This window comes from Prosopis cineraria, unplaced genomic scaffold (assembly GCF_029017545.1).
Source record: "Prosopis cineraria cultivar Desert tree isolate PC_DT_omini unplaced genomic scaffold, ASM2901754v1 PC11, whole genome shotgun sequence".
Lineage (NCBI taxonomy): Eukaryota > Viridiplantae > Streptophyta > Magnoliopsida > Fabales > Fabaceae > Prosopis > Prosopis cineraria.
Window position 1 is genome coordinate 14,897,618 of NW_026555342.1, and position 19,300 is coordinate 14,916,917.

The window sequence follows — 19,300 nt, forward strand, 5'->3', positions numbered from 1 at the left end:
TATACATATGCATAATAATTAAAAAAAAAAAAGGGGCTGAGGGAAGGAATGAAACTTGAAACAAGATCATGTTTAAGGACTTGAGAGATACAATTGAGAACTGAGAAAGAAAAAAGGATATCCCAAAAAGAGGAGATAAATCAACAACTATCTCAGCATGCGTTGGTGGGATATATGTGTGCTAGGATTAATATGACAAGAAACTAGTTAATGAACACCCACAAGCTTCATGCTAAGATGGTCATATATTTATATTTAGCTTCCATGGAAAATTTTTGGATTTCTATGGCAATTGGGGTTGAATCTAACTAAAAGAATTAGTTCCAAGTTTTACACAACACAACAATATTCCCGGGTTCATTGACAATTTATGGCAAATTGACATTTACTATACTCAAATTATCAATAGACTTCATGGTATTTTAATGTGTTATAAGGGAGTGGATTCCAATACTCATTTATTAAAACAAAATTGACCTCATCCCCAGAAAGTTGGAAATAATATGGCAATTTGTTAAACGACCACAAATCATGAGCCCATATGATGGAATTACAGCATCGGTTTTAAAATCCTTAAAGGTATATTAAAACAGATTTTATATAAATTAAAATCTCGTTATTATTATTATTATTATTTAAATTTGATGAGGCTAAAAGTCTTGTTATCACTAATGGGCTGGATGCCTGGATCCCATGCTTCGAGGAAGTACAATGCTAGGCCTAAAATGGAAGTTCAATGTTGAATAGGCAACAAAAATAAATCAGATGATTTTGTTTAAGACATACTACATTTATATACAACAATACATTTTAATCAAGCATAATATGAATTTGACAAGGTATTTTTAAACAACTACTTAATTAAATTGATTTAAATTTTACTTTAAACATTAGGATTCATATTTGGTGAGTAACATAAATCTATTCATTTAATGAGTGATTCAATTACAATGATTATATTTTATCAATGCTTAAAAGTTATCAATATTTCTTTTGAAAAATTCAAAATAATTCCACTCCACATACTATTTCAGCCAAAAAAAGAAAGAAGGAAACACTTCACATCATCCATTGCAAAAATTTGATATTTGATATTTTTTAAATATTATATAACAAAATTTTTGTTAGCCAATGGATTAAATAGAACTGCTACTATAGTTCTATATAAGGCACTTATTAAATAAATAGATTGAGGTCATTTATTGATTTTAAATATTATGAAATCCCTCATATATCTCAATTATATTTAGTTGAGTTTAATTCAGCTAACAAAATATCTTTTGTTACATAGACATAGATTTTTTTTTAACTAGATATAAAATATTGATATTGATATAGATGATTTCAAAAATCAGTTATTAAAATAAAATTGATGATCTCATCCCTAGTAAGTAGGAAATAATTTGGCAATTTCTTAAACGACCAAGGACGTTTAAGCTTCCCGTGCGATAGAATTACAGCATACAGCATCGGATTTAAAATCATGAAAGGTATATTAAAACAGATTTTATATAAATTAATTAATTCATAATCTCATCTCATTATTGATAATGGGTTGGATGCCATGTTTCTAGGAAGTTCAATGTTGACTAGGCAACAAAAATAAATTAGACGATTGTTTTTTGAAGAAAAAATATATTTCTACACAATAATATATTAAATTACCGATACAGTGATTCCTAAAATATAGATCAATTATAATTTGAATTTGACAAAGTATGATAATAAGGAAAGTTCTTAGAGAAAATATCTCCATCAAGTAATTATAGAAAGTACCGGCTTGCATCCCACGTCTTTGCCAAATTCAAAAAATTATTTTGATCCAACTACAAATTTCTTACTATCATTTTTAATTATTCTCATCCTTCAATAAAAAATTCAAATTCCTAATATAATAATAGAAAATTTTCAGGTGAGGACCCTTGACCGAACATATTAAAAAAAGAGAACCCAAAATTTTTTGAAATTTTACTGTAAGACCCAATACTGAATTGAAATTAAATTTGCAACAAAAATAATAAAATTACTTTCATTTAAATAAACAACATACGTAGATAAGACGATTTATTCGCCCTTATACTATATGTTGTTCATTTACTTCTAAAATATTATTAATTACCTAACGTCACTTATTTATAGTTATAGTTTCACTTAATTTTATTTCAAATGTTAGTTTCATGATAAAACAACTTATTCATTCTTATATTATATATTATTCATTTACTTACGGAATATTATTCATTTTCCTACTTCACTAGTTATTGGAATGAAATCAAGTGAAAGTAGGATTATAAATAAGTGAAGTGAAAAATGTACAACATTTCATAAGTAAATGAATAATATATAGTATAAAAACAAATAAATTATTTTATATATAGTATGTTGTTTATTTAAATATGTATAATTTTATCATTTCTGTTACAAATTTAATTTTAATTCAATATCGGATCCTGTGTTGAAATATCATAAATTCAAAGGTTCTTTTAAGAATCCCTCAATGAAATTTTCTCAATAATAATACCAATAGTAGCGGTATTATTATTTAACAATTTACTGCTCATTATTGATATTGGCGAGAAATATGGATTTATTGATATTAAAAAAAAATCATGGAAACAATATAAAATTGCGAGGACGCTTCTGTCTTCTTTGTTCTTATTGCTAGTGAATTTGATCGTTCCAGAGTACAAGTTGATCAGAAGGCTTCTCCCTATTCTTCACAGTAATGGAAGGCGACGCACAATATCTTCCCGAGGAAGTTATCAGAAACATTCTCACGCGACTTCCGGTAAAATCCCTAATTCGATTTCAATGCGTCTGCAAACATTGGAAAAATCTCATCAAGAGCCCATCTTTCATCGCTGACCATCTTCACCACTCCAATCTTCAAAACCCTCTTCTTCTTTGCGAATACAATGACAGAGAGTCCCTTATGAACTTACGTTTGCTTGACCGCGAGATGCAATTTCTTGAAGTCGAAACAGAACCTCTGATGGATTCCTTGCATAATCCTATGATCATAGGTTCCAGCAACGGCTTGATTTGTCTTCGCCTTTGCACTAATAAGAATGGAAAATATAGTGTTTCTCTTTTATTGTGGAATCCAAGTATTAGAGAGGTCAGACAGATATATATTAATTATTTAGGGTTCTATTTATTTGCAGGATTTGGCTTCAGTCCAATTCTTGATGATTACAAGATATTGATAATTCATCCGACTCGGTATTCAGCGCAAGTGTACTCAGTAGGCTCAGGGTCATGGAACGGAGTGGATTGTACAATCTTAAACGACTGGCATGATCTTCACGATGATCCCATCACTGTAAATGGATTTATGTATTGGATTGGATCAAAGGAGGATGAGAATGACCTTTTCGTGGTCTCATTTGATATGGCAATGGAATTGTTTACTTTGATATCTCCAATAAGCCCTCGTGAAGGAAGAGGAACAATAAAGCTTACTGTTTATGAGAATAAACTTGGTCTGCTTTCTGTTATTAGTGAAAACCAGAATTCTTTTGTAACTAATTTATGGGTTATGGAGGAAGTTACAGGTACAATTCGGGAGACATGGAGTTGGACGAAGAAATATACTAGCAACCCTTTAACTGGAATGCTTGCATGTCCAGTAACTATGTGGAATAATGAAATTGTCTGCGATGTATATTTTGGGGATGAGTGTGAACCAAAAATTTTTCTGATCAATATCACTACTAGTGAATTGAAGATGGTTAATGACCCCTTGTTCAACCTTGATCTATGTGATGCTTTCAATTATGTGGAAAGCCTTGTAGCAGTTGGAGGAATCAAATCTACTACGATGTTTGTGTAGTGATATTGAATGGAGCAAAAGCTATTCCATCTCCATTCAATCTCATTATACTATAATCAGTTCAAGACATTTCCAGTCCACAAGATCTTGCAGTGTTTTTTATTTTATTTTAATTTCATTGATATTTAAGGAAGAAATTGTTTAAATATATCGGTTTCTTGAGGTAGCAAGTTCTCCGCCTTACAAAGGAGTGTGTGTTCTTTGGATCATTATATTGGTGAATAAGAAGAGTATATGCTATGCTTTTTGTGCACTCCACAATACAATGTTTGATTGTTCTCACCTAGTTTCTTTTTTTTTTTTAAATTTACAGCATCCCTTTATTGGTGACAATTGCACACAGTGGCCTATTAAATGTGGACATTTCTTTTAATTATATTTTAAATACTAGTTAGTTGTTCAATCTATATGGTGGCATTTTTGTTTCTTGCTCTTACCTTATGGTCATGGTGCCTCCAAAATTTTTTCATCCATTTCAAATTGTCCACTTTTTGAGGACACAAATTTTCCCTCCCACAATATTAATTAATTTAAAAAATTTCTAGTAAGTTATCCACAATAAAAAGGACTTATGGGAAGCTTTCTCACAAGATTTATTGACATTTTGTTTATATAAATAAAGATTTGAATTTTGACTTAAATTTGATCTGAACCTCTAATTTGAAGAGAGTATGATATAACAAATTAATGCTTTGAAATTAATGGCCAAGAAAAACCAATTTATTCAAAAAAATAATTTTTCATTTTAGGAAAAATATTAAACTTAAGAGTGCGGCGCTAGTGAATTCATTCTTCAATATTAATTCCTCCAGTCCAAAGTATAAATAATTTTTGGCACAAATTCATATATCAATAAAGTTCTCATTCCCATAAAAATACATGCTACTGTTTTTCCTTTTTACACCTAATCCCAATTTTCAATGACTCTAAGAGATATATTTACACAAATATTTAGGTTGAAAATGATTTCAAAATTATCATTTAAAATTTTGGTGACAACTCCCAGAAATATTTTTTATCAGATTTTTATCTTCAGAAAATTCTGAATAGGATGCAACAATTAGTGTAACTAAATATAAAATAATATGTGCTTTTTATATAAATCTCTTTATATAAAATCTAGAAATTATCTAAAAACAAATGGACTCTAAACAAATCATAGAAACTTACAAAATATTGTTTTAAATAAAGTTATTTTTCATTAAAAAAAATCTGAAACAAACAAGCCTAAAAATAATCAGAATATAAAAAAAGTATTTTATTACTTTTAATCATTTCATGTATATTAAAAAATTAATTTTTTCTTGACTTCATTAAAAAATGAGATGTGCTTTCATATTCACCTTTAATTTTAAATAATAATATAACTATATTAAATAAATTCACGCTAATTAAATAAAGAACAAAATTTAAAAAAGTGATTTAATTATTAAAAAATGTCCTACAGTAGATTCCTAATTTTTTTAAGTAACTTTTAAAAATAATATGATACAAAAGATGAGGAAGGATGTTGTAGAAATATGGAGATGCACACAAATTGATCATAAATTTTTAAAATAATTAAATAATAAATTATTTTATAAATCATTTAAAATAACTTACTAATTATTATTTTTATTATCATAACCAAATATAAAATAATTTTGTGATCCCGTTTACGGCGCCCGTAATTTTAGAGTGAGAGAAGGGAGAGGAGGGGAGAGGGGAATTGGACAGTGAGAGAGTTGAATTATATTGAGGGTTAGTTTGGTAATTTTGTGAAAAAAATTAATTCTAGAGTAGTCTCCAGACACTATTAGAGTGAATAAGTGATTAGGCCATTTCAAGTTAATCAGTTGGGATTCTCATAGTTCATGATTTCATCCGTCATTCTCCCTAAAAATATTTAGTTTGATTTATTTTTTATTTCAAATATAGTCCACATAAATTTAACAATACACACAGTTTAAAATAACAAAATCCCTCGTATATCTCAATTATATTTAATCAAGTGTTATTTGGTAACAAAAACATCCTTTGTTATATAGGTTAAGAATATCGATATAAATCATTTATTAAAATAAAATTTACCTCATCACTTAACTACTTTTCCTTGATTTTGATTTTGGTGAAGTTGTTAGACCTACATTATAAGAAAAGTAAGGAGGATTGTTTTTAACCAAATTTTATATAAATTTATCAAACAATTTTTTAAAAAATATATTTCTACACAATAATACATTGAATAACCAATACATTGATGATCTCTAAATTATTGATCAATTATAATTTGAATTTGACAAGCTAAGATAATAATTAAGGAAAGTGTGGTTATCAAAAGAACAGGGAAATCTGTTAGCGAAAATTTCTCTATCAAGTAAATATAGAGATATAGCACCAACTTGAATGCGGCTTCAACAAATTCAAAAAATTATTTTGATCCAATCATAAATTTTTACCATCTTTTTTTATTATATATTCTCATCCTTCAATTAAAAAGTTCAAATGTTGTTAAAAAATGAAAAAAATTCAAATTCCTAAAATAATAATACCCATTTTCGTCAAAAAATTATATAGTAGCAGTAGAATAATACCAATAATAACGGCATTATTAGCTAACAATTTACTGCTGATTATTGATACTGATATTGGCGAGAAATACGGATTTATCTATAATTTAAAAAATAATGGGAAAATAATAAAATTGCAACGACGCTTATTTCTTCTTGGTTCTTATTGCGATTGAATTTAGGCCCCGTTTGGTATGATGGAATAGTTTTTGATGGAATTAGAATTGGAATTGGAATCAGAATTGGAATCAGAATTGGAATAGAATTGAATTATAAAAATATGTTTGGTATGTCAGAAAAATTAGATGGAATCCTTGCATTACTTTTGTTTGGTATGCAAGACATGGAAATGAAATTATACTTAAAAGACAAAAATACCCCTATATAAAAATTAAAATAAAACATAATAAAAACTTAATTGTGTACCAATTTTCTTATGTATTTTATATATTAATGAAATATTATATAAATCATAGATTATATCTGTAACTATTATTCACTAGCTTAGGCCAAACAAAAAGTTTTATCATCAGAGGAACATTTTCTTGAAAATAAAATTGGCAATGGTTCTCATCCCTTCTACTTTAAAATAAATACACTAACATGTAGATTTAGAAGAAAAATGTCAAACAAATCAATTCTACTTCTTATACCAAAAAAATATTATAAATATATAAATTATATACAAATATTATATATAATACTATCTTATATATATATATTATAACGCTTTATATATAATGAGAAAAAAATATTATTCACCCTTTTATACTCCCTTTTTCTTTTTTTTTTTTTTGCTAGCATATGAGGGTTTTATTTTTTTTTTGAGGGCAAATTTGTCTTTCTGGAATTTGTATGAGGGCAAAAGTGTCTTAAATATTACAATTCCATAGAATTGCTCCCAATTCCATAGATTTACATAAGGAATCAAAATTAGCTTTTTTCCATAGAATTAGGATTCCCAGGAATTATAATTCATATCTACCAAACATCACTTTATTCAAATTCCTATCCCAATTCCATTTCCATCTTCACAATTCCAACCTACCAAACATGGCCTTAATCGTCTCAGACCACTAGTTGATCGGAAAGTTCCCCCTATCCTTCACAGAAATGAAACGACGCGCCGTACGATATCTTCCTGAAGAAATCATCAGAAACATCCTCAGGCGACTTCCGGTAAAATCCCTAATTCGATTTCAATGCGTCTGCAAGCATTGGAAAAATCTCATCAAGAGCCCATCTTTCATTGCTGACCATCTTCACCACTCCAATCATCAAAACCCTCTTCTTCTTTTTGACTATAGAGACCACAACAGGGCTATGAACTTACGTTTGCTTGAATGCGAGATGAAATTTCATGGAGTCCAGAATGAAGCTTCGGTGGATTCACATACTACTTGGATCATCGGTTCTAGCAATGGCTTGATTTGTGTTCTGTCTTTCCATGAGTCTTTTTTATTGTGGAATATAATCCAGCTACCAGAGAGGCGAGACAGATTGTCATTGATTATTTAAAGTGCTATCGCTATACAAGGTTTGGCTTCAGTCCAATTCTTAATGATTATAAGATAGTGATAATTTTTCCGCATATTTGGGATGATCCAGCGCTAGTGTATTCAGTAAGCTCAAGTTCATGGAAAAAAGTAGATTGTCTGTTCTTAGAACACTTGAACCTTAGCTATGAAAGTTTCTGTGTTAATGGAGTTATATTTTGGATTGGAAAAATCGATGGTGAGGATCACTATACTATGCTCTCATTTGACATGGCAATGGAATTATTTACATTAACACCATTGCCTCCAATAATAAGCCATCCTGAAAGAAGAATAAGGCTTACTGTGTATGAGAAAAAACTTGCTGTGCTCTCTCTTTTTGTCAGTGAAAACCAGAATTCTTTTGTGATTGATTTATGGCTGATGGAGGAAGGTATAGTTACAACTGCGGAGAGATGGAATTGGATGAAGAAATGTACTAGCAACCCTTTAACTACATCGCTTGCACCACGTGTATGTCCAATGGCTATTTGGAGGAATGAAATTATCTGCATTGCAATTGGTGGGGATGAGACAAAAAATTTTCTGATCAACATCACTACTAATGAATTTAATAGGGTTCGTTGCCACTTTTCCAACTTTCATCTGCGTCGTGTTTTCAATTATGTGGAAAGCCTTGGAGGTACAATGTTTGTGTAGGGTTAAACTATTCTATCTCCATACAATCTAAAGGTATTGTTGATGGCATTTTCAATTATTCGGAAAGCCTTGTAATTGAGTGTGAGAAGAAAGCAAGTGAAGCAAATTTAATTTATATGTGTTTTTTTTAATTTTATTTGACTTCTAGGGAAATTATTTAACTTTACCAGTTTATTGTGATAGTTTTCACCTTTTTGCAAAGGATTGTGTTCTTTTGAATCATTATATTGGTGAATTAGAAGAGTATTTAAGTTTTTTGTGCACTTTACAATACAATGCTTAGTTGATTATTCTCATTTAGTTTAATCTCTCTCTGTCTCTCTGTTGTGAATCCTTATTGATTTCGCTAAACTTAAATTCAAAGTTAGTTTTTTAATATCATTTTATTTTGTAGCATTTTCTTTTCTTTTCTTTTCTTTTTGGCCGTGAGCATTTTCTTTTCTTAAATTTACCTTTTAGTGCCTACAAAATGAATTTTTTTTCTTCCATCATTTCAATTTCTAGCTTTCCCCCACCTTTTAATATATTTTTTTCTTCTCATCATTTTATGCATATCTTAACATAATTTTTTCACGTCCATGTGAGAAAGTTCTTCTTGCCTCAAGCACTATGAAATAGATAGCAATGGATGACCACGAATCATCTCTCCCACAATATTAATTTAAAAAAACTTCTTGTAGGTTCTCTTGTTGTTATGGAAAGATTGAAATAATTTTATCAATATGTCATCTTTCATTAAGGATTAATACTCTTTTTATTTTATTTGTATGATACATTCTTCAGATTTTGTGTATTTCTTCAATTAGGAGATGTATATAGTAAAGAGATACTTATAGATCTCTCTTTTGTATATTTCTTAGGAAGAATTATGTTTAAAGCCCTATACAAAAAAATTAATTATTGCAACATTCATTAATATAAAATAATTTATATTAATGGCTCTTGTAGTGATTAATTTCTTTATGTAGGACTTTTATGTAATTTTCTATTTCTTATTTAGTAACTTCTCACATAAAAAAAAAAATTCTTGATGACCATTAATTAATTATCAAGGCCCTTACGTTTTTTAAATTAAAAATCATTATTCTTTTTACTGAAACTCACATTTGTGAAAATTCCACCATATACTACTTGGACATGGGCATGGCATGTACTCCTTAATACGACGGTTATTAAAAGCAAAATTGAGAAACCCGACTTTTCTAACTATTTAGTAGCATTGTGATGTGTAGATCCTATTTTTTTAATTTTTTAATAAAAATATAAAATATTAACAATCATTTTTACCTAACAATATATTTAAAATTAGTTTAAAAATTAATACTATGCATAATTTAACTTTTTCTAAATTTGTCAATAACTTAAAAATAATATAAAAATTAAAATAAATAAATTATTGAAAATTATAAAATTTTTATTAACAAAAATAGTAATTATATTATTTTTCTAATAAATATTACTAAAGGATAAGGCAATGAAATAAGAAGAAATAATTCTAGAATTGACACTGATTGACATACTTCTGTACAAGTTTTGTGCATGTATAGTTCTGCAATGAACAAACTAACAAGGCAAGTATCCCCCAATATATTGTTAAAATGTTAAATTATAAAAAATATAAATAATAAAATTCAAACTGTTAAAATTTAATATGAGCATTAAAAATATATAGTAAGAATAAAATAAAATATTTTGTAGAAGATCAAATCTAGATCATCCAAAGTCTTGGTCTAAGGATTAGAAATTGGGAAGAGGATGGAAAGGGAATATAAGAGAATCTTCACCCCTAGTCAATATGTATAATGTATAAAATCAATATTAAGAACAGTACTGCATATTGCTATTGAAAAGCTTGGATTTTTTTTTTAGGAAAAACATAACTTTAATTCTTACATCTTGCTCAAATTTTGTTATAGGTCTTTATTTTTTTTTCAACGTTTTAAATTCCTATACTTTTATTTTTCAATATTCTAGGTTTTTATAACACTACTCATAGAGAAATTTAAAATAATAAAAAATAAAAATATAAGGGTCTAAAACAAAAAAAAGTAATGATTTATAGTAAAATTTGAGCAAACTATAAAATCTAAAATTATGTTTTTTCTTTTTAATACTGCAAATCAATTAATGTATTACTAAACTTGTGTTATCATTAAAGCATATGTGGTTTCTTATGTTGCCCAAAGCCTGAAGCAAATCATACCATATTATTCATAATTCATAAATTATACGATTTTTTTTAATTCAAGACTCCCTTGATTATTGTAAATATGAGAATGAATATACATTCTTGACATTTTCTTTGATTATGCATTAATTTTAGTACTTTTCCTCTCCACATCATAAAAAATGTTGAGTGATTTTTTATTTTTGGGCTTAAAAAGAATTAATTCTTTTGATAAACTTATTGCTCTAAGACTTTGAAAAACTTGTTAAATAAAAATCACAAAATGTCTTACAAAAAAAAATTCACATAACGTTGTTAATAAAAAAGAAATAATGGGTAATCTCTTCATTAAAAAATATAAGGTATTTTTTGAGGAGTTGAATGTTAAACAATATAAGATACTTTTAATCTTTTGAAGTGTAATCACTGCTTTTTTTAAAGTATCTTTATTAATAATGACTTTATATTTATTATAGTATATTTAACAGGGATAAATATAAAATGATAGAGTTAGTTGAAAAGTAGGTAACTACTTTATTGGAGGTAAGATTCGATTAAAAATATCTTATATTTTTAAATAGAGGGAGTAAATATTTTAAGAAATGTTTCTTTCAATTCTAATTAAATTTAGTAATTTTAGCTAACCTAATTATTTGTATGACCATTCTAATAACAAAAAGAGATATTTGAATCATCTTTTTTTTTTTTGGACAAGACATTTGGATCGCCTAACCATGGAGGGTGGGTTTCTCACCACTACCTTTTTTTTTTAATTATTTCTTCATTATAAATTGAGACTGTTTAATTTAAATTTAAATTTTTAAAAATTATTAAATTTAAATTTTAAATTTAATATAAAAGTCTAGTTGTATTGATTTTTTCACTTTTCTACTTTGCAGGGGAATCCAGCTCCTAGCCAGTTGGTAAAAAGAAAAAAAAAAAGGTTAAATTTTAAATTTGTTTTACGACAATAGAAATTTAGGTTAAATCATGTAGAAATATAAAGCATAAGAGCCCTGATGCTCCCTTCTTTCCAGGGGAGCACTATGAAGCAGCATATGGTAATGGCTGGCGACGGGCCGTTTCTTCCAGAAGAAATAATCAGAAACATTCTCAAACGGCTTCCGGCAAAATCCCTGATCCGATTTCGGCGCGTGTGCAAACAGTGGAGAAATCTCTTCAAGACCCCATCTTTTATCGAAGAACACCTCAATCACACTAGTCATCAAAATCCTTCTCTTCTTCTCCAACGGAATGACTTATGGTTGCTCAACCGTGACATGCAACTCGATAAAGTTGATAACGCAACTTTGATCGATTCCTCGAATACCTTTCGAGTCGTCGGTTCCAGCAATGGCTTGCTCTGTGTTTGGGTCGATCATTATATTATATCTCCTTCCCTTTTATTGTGGAATCCAGCGACTAGAGAGGTCAGACAGGTGCCACCCTCTATTACAGGTGCAGATAGCCCTTTCAGTATAGGATTTGGCTTCAGTCCAATTGTTAATGATTATAAGATAGTGGTAACTTATGATTCTGTTTGTCCTTATGAGGTTCTGCTTGTTGTAGTGTATTCATTAAGCTCAGGGTCATGGAAGGAAGTAGAATATGGGATAGAGGGCGTAGGTCTTTGTTCTGAAAGCATCACTGTTAATGGGGCTATGTTTTGGTTTGGGTTTGGGCGGAAGCAAGATACAGATACTTATTACGAAGTGATAGTTTCATTTGACATAGCAAATGAAGTGTTTGCTTTGATATCAATACCCGCTTGGTCTACTTCAATTTCAAGATCTGGGTTTACTGTGTATGAGAACAAACTTGCTGTGCTTTCTTTTCCTGCTATTCAAGACTCTGAATCTTGGATTGAATTGTGGGTGATGGAGGATGTTACAGGTGCATCTTGGTCTAAGAAATATAGTAGCTGTCTCTTTCCATGCTTGGCACGTCCGGTGACTATTTGGAGGAATCAAATTGTTTGTGACGGTATTGTTGTTTGTGAAAATGAACGCCAAGAGTGGAATCATGAACAAAAAATCTCTCTGATAAATATCACTACCAATGAATTGAGGACGTTTGATATCAGCAAATGTGGTGATGTCAATGGAGGTAACTTTATTTTCACCTACACAGAAAGCCTAATGCCAATTGGAGGAAAGAAATTGTGTGTGATATTTGTATAAGGTCTAGAGTCATTGATGGTATTAAATGTTAAGTGGAGAATGATGCAGCAAAATTTTTTCTTTTTTGTTCAATCTCACTACTAATAGTGATGACTGTACTTGTAATCCTTGATGCACTTCGAAGAAGATATATCAATGCACATGTATATTTACTACTAGACGTTTCTAACTTTATTTGACTCATTTATAGATTTTGTTGTTCAGTTCTCTTTCAAAGATGGATATATAATTTAGTTATTGATGTTTGGATTTGGCTGGATTTGTTGTCCACGTAATATACCAATGATTTTATATCACTCACAAGGGGAAAAAATTGAATATCCTGCCTTTTCATTTCATTTGTAGGGTAGAAATTTATTAAATGCAATGGTTGGTGGAAGTAGATTTTCATCTTGCAAGAGGATATGTGCTCTTTAGATCATTGGTGGATTAGAACTATATTTGCACAGAATTTACTTCATGTAGATGTAATTTTTGATGTCACATACCATTTTTCACTTCCTTACGAGTAATTCCTTCTTCCCTTGAGCACTAAGAAATAGATGACAATATGTGATGTGAAGGATCTCAGTATTATTTTTGACATTTTCAATCGACTTCTTATAAGATCACACATCATATGCAAATCCTTGTGCAAACATTGGGAAGATCTTATTGTGGCAGTATCTATCATCATAGTTCTCCTTCCCCATTCTGCTTTCCCTTTTTCTTTTAGTTTTTTATGCTGTCACAACAATAGCATTGCGCTTGACTTCCATAAAAACTTGACTTTTGGTCTAATTAGTGATGCATTTTACCAGATGTTGTGTTTTGATTGGATGAAAATCTTTTCTTATGCAAGGTCAGATAGGTGTCCATATCTATTAGAGGTGTAGGGTGTCCTTTCTATTTAGGATTTGGCTTCAAACTATTTTTTTTTAATGATTACAAGATAGTGATAATTTATGTTACTCTTTTGAGGTTCTTTTGGTTCGAGTATATTTATTAAGTTCAGGGTCATGGAAGGAAGTAGAATATAGAAAAAATGGCATTGGTATATCTGAAATTATATCATTGTTGGAGCTATATTTTGGTATGGGTTTGAAAGATACAAATTGTTACTACAATGTAATAATTTCAGTTGACATGGTAGAAGAAGTTTTTGCTTTGATGCTAACACCTGATTGCTCTACTTGGATACGTAGGTATTCTGAACCTTTAAACAAAAGAAGATTAAAGCATGCACCTATTCAGACAAAAAAGATGCCATAAGAAGATTATTGCTTGCAACTTTGTCAACTATAACATATGGTTCAGTTTCAAGTAGTACATTGCACATAAATGAATGGATTAGCTGAATCTTAATATTATGGAATGAGATTTAACTTCTTTGGAATTGAGATCTGTAAATTTTTGTAAAACTTGCCTTTAAAAAAAAGAAAGAGAAGGTTTAATATTTTATGAAAAATTATAAAATGATAAAAAAATTAAGGAAAAAGAGAGAAAATTTTACATATATCAACTTTAGAGGATTCAAATCTTGCATATTACCAACTTTGGCATTGGTAAATTTTTGTAAAATGATTGCTGAAAGGGACTAATTATTAATAGAGTGGAAATCTAAATAGGTCAAATAATAAGAAAAGACAATATCTTTCATTAACAATTTGAGTTTGAATCCTCTACACAGCACTCAGATATACTTATTCCCAGGTCCTAAAGATGTCATATTTATACTAACTTAAACTCGAAATTTTATGTTTAGGAAATCATAGTCTTTTATGTTTAAATCAATGCCTATTAGTGCCAACAAAATGTTTTTTCATTGCTATAAGATACCAATCATCAACCATTATCAAGCCATCATGTTGCAGGTAAGAAAATTTTGCAGCCCAATGGCATGCCATTTATAGAATCAGCAAGTATGGGTTATGTAACTGTGATCAATCAACCTTATTATACAAATCTTGTAAAACGCAGCTCATTGGTCAGGTGTTGGTGATATCTTGTTGGACAGGTTGGAATTTTGCTCTTCCCTTATTGGTTGGATTCATTTATTATATGGTCTATCTTGAGTATAATGTATAATTTCTCTCTCTTTCTATTTCTCCCCTCTTACTGTTCAATCAATGCCCTTCTTCGCAACCCTTTTTCTTTTTTCTTTTAGAAAAAAGGCCTTGAAAATGAAAACTCTGCTCATCCATTCGGCTGCTATTATTCTTCTTTTATTTATTCATTCTCTTTCATTCATTGTAACTGGCGCCTCTTATCTTCTACTTTGAATTTTGAATTATTTCTCTGATTATTCTTTCATTTGTTCTCTATTTGGGTTCTTTGTTTCTGCAACATGCAGGTGCGGCAATTTTCTCAGAGTGCAGTTTCTATCTGATCAGGTAAATGCCACTTGCTCTTTGATTAATACATGTGGAAATTGGTGCTTACGCGACTTTGCCTGAATTGTTCTGTAAAGGCGATGCAACTTGCTGGGAGAAAAGCCCTCAGCAGAGGCGACTGCATGTTTGCTTATTCAGAAGTCCGATTTAGGTTTTGGCCAACGCAGCCTCCACTTCTCTCGTCTTTGCTGAGAAAGGTCAGCTGTCGCTCTTTGTTCCAAGATTTTTCTTCATCTCACCTGCTGAAGAAAGACTGGCCATCTTTGGCCACAGTAAGCCTGGCGAGAAAGATCTTTCTTCATCTCAACCGCTCAATAAGTTCCTTCCATATATTCATCATTATTGTTTCAAAAGTTTTCAATTTTTGGGTCTCTGTTTTCCTACTACTTATTACCTGTGCTCTGTGCCTTTTTTCTTTGTTCCAATTCTTGATTCATGAATCATAACTCGTGCTGATGATGCCCCTTACTTGAGTCTGCAGGTATATTTTTTCAGCTGTTGTCTATTTCTGCTGGTATGTTTCTATCTGTAATTTTTTTTTAAGGAACTAATCATTAACTCAGTCATTTGCTTTGTTTTTCAGTACAACCTTAAATATGAAGTCCCTACAAAATTTCAAGTTCATGACTGTCAATGCTGACATGTTAAGATGCCTATCTATGGAGTAAATTCATTGTGGAGATGCCTATCTATTGATCGTCCTCCAAAAAAAAAAAAAAAATCAAGTGCACTCTAAGATAGTTGATTCAAAACTATTTTTCCTCTCTCCTCCCAGCAAATCTGCAAACGTCTTACTACTTCTGGGCAAAGTGGCTGCATATACATTGACATTAATGGGTTTTCTTTATAGCCAAGTGATGCCAATCCTGAGACCTGAGGAATCCTTGAGATGCCTATCTATGGAGTAAGTTCATCATGTGATTGCACTAACTTTTTTTCACCATTTCTAATATTTTCTTCATTTAGACTTGAACTTGTAAAATGGCTTAAGAAAAAGATAGGAACACACAAGGATATGAATTTCTTCATTGAACTTGAGCAATCTTAATAACAAGATATGTTTGATGGATGAAAAACAGATATTTAGTGTGGTTTTTTATTAATTTGACAAGTTCTGTGGTATCTTTTTCATTATTCTCTCTGTTTTAATGTTTAGTTGTTCATTACAGATGTTGTGGGGTTTTTGCAATGGTTCAGTTCCATCCAGGATCACCAGACTGGGATTGAGAACAAAAAGAGACTAACACTATGTATAGCTGATTAGGAGTTAGTACTTTATCAAATCCAGAATAATATATGCAAGTGCCACTGTTATGATATCCTTTAATCCTAACTTATTTTTCAATAACAACAACAACAACAACAAGCCTTTATCCCACTAGGTGGGGTCGGCTACATGGATTGCAAGACGCCATTGTGCTCTATCATTTATCAAGCTTTTAGGAATATTATTAATTAAGAGATCGCGTTTAATAACTTTCAAGAGTGTTCTCTTAGGCCTTCCTCTACCTCTCTTAATCAGACTCAAAGTTATATGTTCCACTCTTCTCACTGGTGCCTCTCTTGGTCTTCTTTGTACATGCCCAAACCATCTCAACCGATTTTCTACCATTTTTTCCTCAATAAGTGCTACCCTCATTTTTTCGCGTACGTGCTCATTTCGAATTTTATCTTTACGTGTATGTCCGCACATCCATCGTAACATTCTCATCTCTGCTACTCTAATTTTATGCTTTTGCTGTCCCGTTAGAGCCCAGCATTCACTACTATATAACATTGCCGGTCTGATAGCAGTACGATAAAACTTTCCTTTAAGTTTATTAGGCACCTTACAATCGCAAATAACTCATTTAGCTTTTCTCTAATTAAACCATCCAGCTTGAATTTTATGTGAATATCTCCACTGATTTTGCCATCATTTTGAATAATGGCTCCCAAATATCTAAACTTTTCCACTTGAGGTATAATTTGATCTCCCAATTTCGCTTCCAAATTATTGTCAAATAGTCCTTTACCAAATTTACAATATAAATATTCCGTCTTCTACTCAGACGAAAACTTTTCGACTCCAATTATAACTTATTTTTCATTTCAGATAAAAACTTAGACTATGTTTGTTTGGTGACACCACTCTGAATGCTGTGAATGACAAGATTTTAGATATTGTGCCTCCTGTAGTTGTCGTCCAGATGTGTGTTCTGGGATTCTACAAAGGTGAATCTGGTATTTTTCCATATTCTTCATTCTTAATTTATCAGTCCAGCATTTTTTAAAATGTTATTCCCTTCACTTCTAGGCAATCCTCAACTTTCAAACTATGATGATGCTACCAAGGTTTTTAATAATCCTGACAGAATAATTTGATCAGAAACTACTGTTCAATAGTTGCTTGCTCAAGTTTGCAGAATAATTTAACAGAAATTATCCTTCACCAGACAGGTAGACAATTTGATACTGTCAATTCCTACAGGATTCATGTGTATACTATATTTTTGCCCCAGAATTCTAGGAAAAGATATTTCCCTAGAACACTTCATATTCTTGCTAGAAGAGAGATGGTCATGAGAATCAAGATCGGTGAATTCAACCTTGGGCAAAAAAACATCTTCTCTTAGTGTGTCTCAATGCAGTGATGACCCAGATATCCTGGAGAAGCTTACATACTCCGAAGCACAGTTATCATCATATGATCGTTATATTTTAGATATATAACTATTTTATTATCATTCATTTGTCTTACAAAATTGTTGCTCATTTGGGTTTCAAAGGATCCTGCCCTTTATGTGATCAAACCACAGGTGTGTTAATTTAATCTTTTATGTTAGAACTAGTCCTTTAACCAACTCTCATTTGATTTATCTTTATAAAATAAATTCAATATAGGCTTCTATTTTCGCCTCATTTGACAGTGATCAGCTCCTTTCCACTCCAAGTCAAACCCCATAAACCCCATCAATTTTGTAGTAGAATTGCATATTTTGTATTCAGCAGTCACATTCTTGCCAGCACTTTTGCAGAAGAATTGAAAGAATTTATAGTTTAATTTTACATTCACTACGTAATCATGTCCCATTCGTTGCAAAGTCAGTAGACTTGGCAAAAATGCATACTAATTATATTCAACATGTTTACCTTCTTTTCTTTTCTTTTTCTCTTTTTTTAAGTATACTATCCATTGGTATCACTGTGGACCGCTCATGTACTGACATGTTTAACTTCCTTTCTTTTTTATAAAAAAATGTAGTGTACTTCAATTTTTTCATCAATTATATTATCTGTCTTTGACTTTGTTTATTAATATGGTATTGGATGGAATGAATTGAGTGGCTAATCCCTTTCAAAGTGAATGACACGTATTTTCTACAGCATATAATTAATCTCCCTCCCTCCCTCCCTCCCTCCCTCCCTCTCGTTTGTAAAACTTCAGATTTTTAGTCTTTTATAAAGCTATAACTCATATTTCTTGAATTAACATATCAATCTTATTAAATTATTAATATTATATAAAGTATTTATAACTAAATTGCGTTTTCCAAACTTTGCACAAGTAAGTTGAATCAAAATTTTTATAACTTGTAAATAAATAAATATGTATGATAGGCAAAGTATATGAGTTGACAATGCCATTTTTGGGGAAGTACCTGAAAGAGATGTGCATGTCTTGACGAACCAAAATAAACTGTGAGACCTATCGATCCTATAGCATACGCTGATATCAAACTCAAAGCATTTAAAGTTTAAGAATTATTAAACTCACAGTAACATAATTGAATGTTTAACGGTTCAAAAAATATATGCAAGTTAGCTAATAACATACGACTCAGACATAATAGCGAGAGACACACCCTCATTTAATCATTCATAATGCCCTGACAGATTAGAATGAGTATATGATTATCATTTTACGACAACTATTCATTTACAACCTCCAATAACAACCCTGTGTGGAACATGACCCTCTCCATCTATCAACATTCTCAAAGATCACAATAAACCGAAAAAGAA

General features: G+C 30.4%; 3 protein-coding genes across 9 annotated transcripts; all 3 read left to right on the forward strand.

The window, feature by feature from the left end:
* Positions 1–2,725: 2,725 nt before the first annotated feature.
* Positions 2,726–4,065, forward strand: LOC129286168 (F-box protein At1g47340-like). Its single transcript, XM_054922184.1, has one exon. It carries the CDS (start codon positions 2,726–2,728, stop codon positions 3,830–3,832), a length of 1,107 nt encoding a protein of 368 aa, XP_054778159.1. The 3' UTR covers positions 3,833–4,065.
* Positions 4,066–7,494: 3,429 nt separating this feature from the next.
* On the forward strand, positions 7,495–8,576 carry LOC129286169 (putative F-box protein At5g62060). The gene is made up of 2 exons (XM_054922185.1): positions 7,495–7,792; positions 7,861–8,576. Exons 1-2 carry the CDS (start codon positions 7,495–7,497, stop codon positions 8,574–8,576), a joined length of 1,014 nt encoding a protein of 337 aa, XP_054778160.1.
* Positions 8,577–11,779: 3,203 nt separating this feature from the next.
* LOC129284883 (putative F-box protein At5g62660) lies at positions 11,780–18,196 on the forward strand. 7 transcript variants are annotated; one of them, XM_054920379.1, is made up of 6 exons: positions 11,780–12,849; positions 15,256–15,295; positions 15,373–15,776; positions 15,879–16,199; positions 16,465–17,518; positions 17,766–18,196. In XM_054920379.1, exons 1-3 carry the CDS (start codon positions 11,790–11,792, stop codon positions 15,485–15,487), a joined length of 1,215 nt encoding a protein of 404 aa, XP_054776354.1. In that variant the 5' UTR covers positions 11,780–11,789; the 3' UTR covers positions 15,488–15,776; positions 15,879–16,199; positions 16,465–17,518; positions 17,766–18,196. The 7 variants fall into 7 exon arrangements, with proteins under 7 accessions (XP_054776354.1, XP_054776353.1, XP_054776355.1 ...); XM_054920378.1 differs by having other exon boundaries at positions 16,465–17,509; positions 17,592–18,196; XM_054920380.1 differs by having other exon boundaries at positions 16,465–17,509.
* The last annotated feature ends 1,104 nt before the right edge of the window (positions 18,197–19,300 follow it).

Excerpts from the sequence above, each read along its gene's own strand:
- LOC129286168 (XM_054922184.1), top strand. The coding sequence starts at position 2,726 with ATGGAAGGCGACGCACAATATCTTCCCGAGGAAGTTATCAGAAACATT.
- LOC129286169 (XM_054922185.1), top strand. The coding sequence starts at position 7,495 with ATGAAACGACGCGCCGTACGATATCTTCCTGAAGAAATCATCAGAAAC. Across the intron at positions 7,793-7,860 it reads ACATACTACTTGGATCATCG|CTACCAGAGAGGCGAGACAG; the intron begins GTTCTAGCAATG and ends AATATAATCCAG.
- LOC129284883 (XM_054920377.1), top strand. The coding sequence starts at position 11,790 with ATGAAGCAGCATATGGTAATGGCTGGCGACGGGCCGTTTCTTCCAGAA. Across the intron at positions 12,850-15,255 it reads ATGTGGTGATGTCAATGGAG|GTGCGGCAATTTTCTCAGAG; the intron begins GTAACTTTATTT and ends TGCAACATGCAG. Across the intron at positions 15,296-15,372 it reads TGCAGTTTCTATCTGATCAG|GCGATGCAACTTGCTGGGAG; the intron begins GTAAATGCCACT and ends TGTTCTGTAAAG.